This window comes from Littorina saxatilis, linkage group LG9, assembly GCF_037325665.1.
Source record: "Littorina saxatilis isolate snail1 linkage group LG9, US_GU_Lsax_2.0, whole genome shotgun sequence".
Classification (NCBI taxonomy): Eukaryota; Metazoa; Mollusca; class Gastropoda; order Littorinimorpha; family Littorinidae; genus Littorina; species Littorina saxatilis.
The window spans coordinates 53373595-53380754 of record NC_090253.1 but is presented as its reverse complement, the minus strand read 5'-3'; the positions used below and the strand labels follow the sequence as shown (position 1 = coordinate 53380754).

The following is a 7160-nucleotide window of genomic DNA, read 5'->3' as shown; positions in this document are numbered from 1 at the left end:
TTGTGTTTCAAGCCTCGGCACAGGCAGCTTTGAGTCTAGAAGGCAACAGCTGTAACTGTCACAGAACCGGGTCGAACAGACGAATGTACTGGCAAATACTTTGAACAGAGGTAAGTTCATAATCTAATGATTTTTGTATCAGCATTTTGCTTTGCTATTCGTTACCGTAATTACTGGGTAAATCAAAATATGATTTTTCTTTTACATCCTAGCGTTTGCTCTAACACAGATAGTGTCAGGAGAGAATAATATTGCTACTGCATGGTGCAGTAAATTAATTAAGATGGCGTTGCGCTGTTTTTTCGCAGGCTTAGAAAACCGCTTTTATGTGCCTATGCAACAGCGAATTCTTTCTCGCAAAACAGTCAAAGAAAGTAAGCTCAACTGCCTTTTGGTTTTTTTTTTTATCTCGCAGAAGTCATTATGATTTCTGTCAAAATAGATCTGGAATAATACGGTTTGCGAGCAATAGTGAAACGCGGAAAGTATATGGGTATAGTGGTCTGAATGAGCTGATTGTGAGACCTTTTGAAGAAGGACATCGTACCAGATTTCTTCTGTTGTTAGCAGGAATGTGGACAAAAACATAGTAGAAAAAATAAGGATAGAGATAAAAGTTACTTATTTTCACACACACATTCAAAAATACACTTAACCTAGTTTTAGAATTTGATTTGAATTATTCCGTTACAGGGTGCCACGTTTCTACTTTCTGTTTTGGGTCACACAGTAGTGCAGTGTAAGATGTGATACCATAGACCAGCTACTCACTGGTAACAAATCCTTGAGAAACAGATGGATTGCTGTCAAATGCTCAGCTGAAAGTTGTTTAAACAGAGAGAGAGAGAGAGAGAGAGAGAGAGAGAGAGAGAGAGAGAGAGAGAGAGAGAGAGAGAGAGAGAGAGAGAGAGAGAGAGAGAGAGAGAGAGAGAGAGAGAGAGAGAGAGAGAGAAGGGAAATAATACATTACTTGCGCTCCATTGATGCACACAATTCTCTCCCTTGAATTGTGTAAAAACTTTTCCCTGTTTCGTATGGTGTGTCCAACTAGCAGGTTAGGTGTTCACAGGGATGGCAATTGATTCTCTGATTCGTTATTCAAGCCGGAGGAGGAGGGAGTATAAAAGTTGTTTTTTTGCGTCTGCCCCCCCCCCCTCTCTCCCGGGGGCGGAGCAGTTAAGCCAGACGGGGGGGGGGGGGGGGGGGGGGGTACAACCTGGGGTGCAGGGGTAGACCCCTTGTGGGGTACAGGGGCATGGCCCCGTTGGGGGTCTGGGGGGCAAAGCCTCTGAAGCTGAAGAGTTTTAGCTATTTTATGAAAAATGTATGGCTTATCCTTGATTTTAAACATGATCAGCAGCCACTCATTATTTCTTTTAAAGTGAGTATTAATTTTATTTTTTTTTACAGCCGGGGGGGGGGGTCCGGAACCCCTGCAATCACCCCCTAATCCGCCCCTGTCTCCATTTATCTTGTGATGTCAGTCAAAAGAAACCATTGCTATGTGAAACGTACAGCAGTGTGCACGATGAAGATAAAGTAATCACGGGTTGTAACCGTTGTTTCAAGACGGTGGTCACAGTGTGACTTCATGCTACACTGCTACAGGAATGGAGTGTTGTGATAAGACCACGTCTACTGAATTTCAGCAAATGTCATTAATCTGTATATACTGTGTGTGTATGTGTGTGTGTGTGTGTGTGTGTGTGTGTGTGTGTGTATGTGTGTGTATGTGTGTGTGTTTGTGTGTGTGTGTATGTGTATGTGTGTGTGTGTGTGTGTGTATGTGTGTGTGTGTGTGTGTGTGTGTGTGAGTGTGTGTGTGTGTGTGTTCACAGAAGTCATCATGGCCGCCGCTTCAGCCACCAGTAGCAGTGAATTACCAGAATGCCCTGTCTGCCATGACGGCTATAAAGAGCCAAAGATACTGCCGTGTACACACCTAGCGTGCAAAAAGTGCGTCGTGTCGTGGCTGCAGAAGGCAGGGGTCAAGGGAGGCTGTCCGCTCTGCAGGGCCCCCATCCTGCCCTCCACCAGCCGAGGTCAGCATGACCTTGACACTCTGGTCAATGACCTGCCCACTGATCTGGCCACCATGGCTCTAGTGGACAGTCACAACGTGCTCAGCGGTCAGCATGTCTGCATGCTGTGTTAAAACAGCTCTTCTGCCACGTCATTCTGCTTGCAGTGTGACGTCAAGATATGCAAGGCTTGCATCAAGGTTCACAAGAACATACCCTCAACCAGGAAACACGTCATTGAAGACTTAGATAAACTCAGTCCGCAGCAGTTGGCTCAAATAAACCGCGCAACTTGTAACGTGCACGATGATAGGCCAGCTGAGCTGTATTGCTCCACCCACCAGGAGCTCATTTGCATGTTGTGTGCGACAGCCAATCACCGCAGCTGTGCCGAGGTGAAGGCCATCCCAGACGTGGCGACAGAGAAGAGAAGAGAACTGGAACAACAGGCACAGAGACTGAGGGACAGGGCAACAGCATTGGCAACGGAGGTTGGTGTAAACCCTTAATGTTAATGCTGTTGTCTTATCAGACTTTTCCTTTAATTGTTTTTTCTATCTTTGTGCTTCATTTGTTAAAGTGTACCATGACAGCAGGTGTAAATCGTGTCTGACTGAATGTACATGACGTTATGAGTCTCATTGGATGATACAAATCACGGGGAAATGGATGGTAAGGTGAATGCATTATGCATGCTTGAATGATTTATCTTGACGTAAAAACAAACAGACTTAAATCCTATCTGACTGAATTCGCATGACTTTTTAGATCTCGATGGATGATACAAATCAGGGGAAATGTATGATAATGGTAAATGCATATCTTGTTGCATGCTTAAGTGATTTGTCTGGACGTTAAAAAAACAAATTGTCGTAACTACGTGTATGAAAATTTATTGATTTTTCAGTGCGAAATTCGATTTTAAAAACGACATTTAGAAGTCCACTTCACAGAGTGATCAGTGTTCCTGTGTTTTAGATCCAAGAGGTCACGGACACTTTCAAGGCCATGCGTAAAAAGGCCAATGACATGTTCGATGACCTTGAGCAGTGCTTGAAGAAGCGACGTCAGGAGGTCAACACGCTGATCCAGGCTGAAGAAGACGCCGTCATGACGTCACTGGCGGAGCTGGAGAAATGGCGGGCGGCCTTAGCACTGAACGCAGCCAGCGTAGGAAATGTGGTGCAGTCAGCGTCTGGAGGGTCTCTGCTGGGGATGATGAAAGGTCTGACGTCACGCCTCGACGACCTGGAGTCACAGACCGGAACGACACGCAAGATGGAGGTCAAAGATTTGACCTTGGACCTCCAGAAACTGAATCAACTGAGGGCCGACATTGCCTCTCTGGGTACGTCATATTTCCTGTACACCTTTTCTGTGTTGGTTGTTTATTGTTGCTTCTTGTCTCAAGAACACAGAGAGTCGTGGGAGACTCATTCAGCGGCCATGTCATTATCTTTTTTGTACTCCGCTTACGCTTTTTGAAAATCAATCGCATTTTATCTCAGTGATGGTAAGAATTAGGCTACCTGTAATTATCACTTGTACATTTATTTATTTATTTTATTTTTATTTACGAGAATTTATATCGCGCACATATCTCACCACACAAGGCGACTCAAGGCGCATGTTGCCTATTAATGCCGTATGAGATGGATTTTTTTTACACAATATATCACGCATTCACATCGACCAGCAAACCTCAAGCCTATTAGGGCGAGCATTCACCTTTCACGGCCTTTATTCCAAGTCACACGGGTATTTGATGGACATTTTTATCTATGCCTATACAATTTTGCCAGGAAAGACCCTTTTGTCAATCGTGGGATCTTTAACGTGCACACCAAATGTAGTGTACACGAAGGGACCTCGGTTTTTCGTCTCATCCGAAAGACTAGCACTTGAACCCAACACCTAGGTTAGGAAAGGGGGGAGAAAATTGCTAACGCCCTGACCCAGGGTCGAACTCGCAACCTCTCGCTTCTGAGCGCAAGTGCGTTACCACTCGGCCACCCAGTCCAATACATAACGATGAATTGAGAGAAAAGACCATAACAGATGATACGCATTAGATCTGAGTGATGGTGTCATCTTACGCTGTCTGTCTGTGTCTGGGACGAGGCGTTATTCTGTCACACACTGTTCAGTTGTCTGTCTGTGTCTGGGACGAGGCGTTATTCTGTCACACCCTGTTCAGTTGTCTGTCTGTGTCTGGGACGAGGCGTTATTCTGTCTCACACTGTTTAGTTGTCTGTGTCTGGGACGAGGCGTTATTCTGTCACACACTGTTTAGTTGTCTGTGTCTGGGACGAGGCGTTATTCTGTCTCACACTGTTCAGTTGTCTGTGTCTGGGACGAGGCGTTATTCTGTCACACACTGTTCAGTTGTCTGTCTGTGTCTGGGACGAGGCGTTATTCTGTCACACACTGTTCAGTTGTCTGTCTGTGTCTGGGACGAGGCGTTATTCTGTCACACACTGTTCAGTTGTCTGTCTGTGCCTGGGACGAGGCGTTAATATTCTGTCAAACACTGTTCAGTTGTCTGTCTGTGCCTGGGACAAGGCGTTATTCAGTCACACACTGCTTGTAGAAGGACACAGTCATTCAGGGACATATTACGAAAGATGCAATGAGTGGTCAGTTCTTATACTTAGTCTCTCATGGCGTGAAACAATACATTGCAATACCTGGTGACAGGCACCTCTAAAATGAAACAACTTCTTACCGTATCATAATTAACTTGACTTTAACTAATTGCTTGATCAAATTCTAAAATGCTGACTTCATTTAACAAGTCATCCAAACGGGTGTGCAACAAATGGTCGAGGTTTACAATGTCGGGGCACAAAAGGTCAAGGACATTTGGTCAAGAGTCAAAAGGTCAAGGACATTTGGTCAAGAGTCAAAAGGTCGACCTTTTGATCCTCGACCGTTTGGTTCTCAACCCATCCAGACACTCTTCCAGGACTAAAGTCTGTCTACAGGTCTCAACCCATCCAGACACTCTTCCAGGACTAAAGTCTGTCTACAGGTCTCAACCCATCCAGACACTCTTCCAGGACTAAAGTCTGTCTACAGGTCAGATGACAAAACCCACCACAACACCGACAACCTTACAGCAGCCTACACAGCCATCACCAGCCACATCTACAGCGACATCAGCGACAACACCACGGACTGCATACAAACCCAGAAAGGCGGCGCTGGCCAAAGTACTGAGAGTAGGGGACCGGGTCAAACAGGGACCGAACTGGCCTTTGTGGCACTCTGAGGTAAGACTGCGTGTCCCTCTCCTGTCTGACAGTTTTCACCATCCCGATCACTCAGTCGGAGTTGTCACTAAAAGGAAGCTGATGCTATGCATATTCTGGTTCTGCTTTTACTCGAGATGCAACACAAATGAAATGTGTTATAAACTTGATTCAGAACTAAAGTTAAATGAACTGAAGTGGAATACATTCACACACGCACGCATGCAAATACGCACTCAAAGAAATTCACACAAACCGGATGAAACTATGCTGATACCGTAAAATCCCTAGCAAACGCCCCCCCCCCCCCCCCCCCCTTTCGCACAGATTTCGGGTAAAAGTAGGGGGTGGGCGTTTGCTAGGTATACACCCCTTTGCAAGCTAACGTGTCATCACATTTTCACGAGAGAAAAAGTGATACAACCATGTGATTTATGCAATTTTAATGACAAATGAACACACCGTTTGTTTACACAAATAAAGATCAGCGTTCTGTGAAAAAGGCAAATGCTTGTCAACGAGAGAAGTGTTAAACACTCAATAAAAGACGTCACTGGACGACGTCACTGCAGAACATATCGTTATTTTATTCACCCCCCACCCCCCACCCCCCACCCTTCCCCCAAAAAAGGCGAACAATCGAACAGTGTGCACAAATCGTAGATAAAGGAAGCCGACTGTCTTAAAACAAATACTTTTTTAATAAACCCAGGGTGGGCGTTTGCTAGGTAGTGACCCCTCTGCACACCTTTTGGCCAAAAGTGGGGGGTGGGCGTTTGCTAGATAATGGGTGTTTGCTAGGGATTTTACAGTACTTATTTTCTCGGCGTTTGTTGCACACACACACACACATCCGCACACACACTCACACACACACTCACACACACACACACACACACACACACACAAACACACACACACACAAACACACACACTCATACACAAACACACACACACACTGACGCATACGCACACACATTCATACACACACACACACACACAGCCGCACGCACACACACACTAACACACAAACACACACACACACGCACACTCATACACACATACACACAAAAACACACCCACACACACACAAACGCACGCATATCCACACACACACACACACACACACACACACACACACACAAGCAGTGACCAGTGTGTACTGTGTGCAGGGCAAGAAAGGCACAGTGACGGCCATCCCGTCTAGAATAGCAGTACAAGGCAGGGTGGACGTGCAGTGGGATGGTGGACATGAAGACCAGTACTGGATGGGAGGTAATGGCCCGTATCACCTGGACCTGCTGTGACAGCCTTCGTCACCCCCACCTCTCCCCGTGCACTGTATTGTACTGATTGTAGTATCTCAGTATCCTTCTGCATGTAGTGAATAAAGTGTGTGTGTGTGTGTGTGTGTGTGTGTGTGTGTGTGTGTGTGTGTGTTTGTTTATGTGTGTGTGTGTGTGTGTGTGGGTGGGTGAGTGTGTGTGTGTGTGTGTGTGGGTGGGTGAGTGTGTGTGTGTGTGGGTGTGTGTGTGTGTGTGTGTGTATGTGTGTTTCTGTTAGTATGTGTATATATGTGTGTGTGTGTGTGTGTGTATGTGTGTGTGTGTGTGTTTGTTTATGTGTGTGTGGGTGGGTGGGTGAGTGTGTGTGTGTGTGGGTGAGTGGGTGGGTGTGTGTGTGTGTATGTGTGTTTCTGTTAGTATGTGTGTATATATATATATGTGTGTGTGTGTGTGTGTGTGTGTGTGTGTGTGTGTGTGTGGGTGGGTGTGTTTGAACTTGTTGACATGCGTGCCGATGTGTAACCCAAAGTCATTGTTGTAATATGACTTGGGCATCTGTAGATTTCAATACTTTTTTAAACGAGACAATTTGTTTAAACAAT

The 7160-nt window shown here is 45.6% G+C and overlaps 1 protein-coding gene across 1 annotated transcript; it reads left to right on the top strand.

Moving 5' to 3' along the window:
• The first annotated feature begins 8 nt into the window (after positions 1 to 8).
• LOC138976957 (uncharacterized) lies at positions 9 to 6579 on the top strand. The gene is made up of 5 exons (XM_070349850.1): positions 9 to 110; positions 1839 to 2512; positions 3000 to 3369; positions 5100 to 5293; positions 6445 to 6579. The coding sequence occupies exons 2-5, from the start codon at positions 2378 to 2380 to the stop codon at positions 6577 to 6579; spliced, it is 834 nt and encodes a 277-aa protein (XP_070205951.1). The 5' UTR covers positions 9 to 110; positions 1839 to 2377.
• Positions 6580 to 7160: the final 581 nt, after the last annotated feature.

Excerpts from the sequence above, each read along its gene's own strand:
- LOC138976957 (XM_070349850.1), top strand. The coding sequence starts at position 2,378 with ATGTTGTGTGCGACAGCCAATCACCGCAGCTGTGCCGAGGTGAAGGCC. Across the intron at positions 2,513-2,999 it reads CAACAGCATTGGCAACGGAG|ATCCAAGAGGTCACGGACAC; the intron begins GTTGGTGTAAAC and ends CCTGTGTTTTAG. Across the intron at positions 3,370-5,099 it reads GGCCGACATTGCCTCTCTGG|GTCAGATGACAAAACCCACC; the intron begins GTACGTCATATT and ends GTCTGTCTACAG.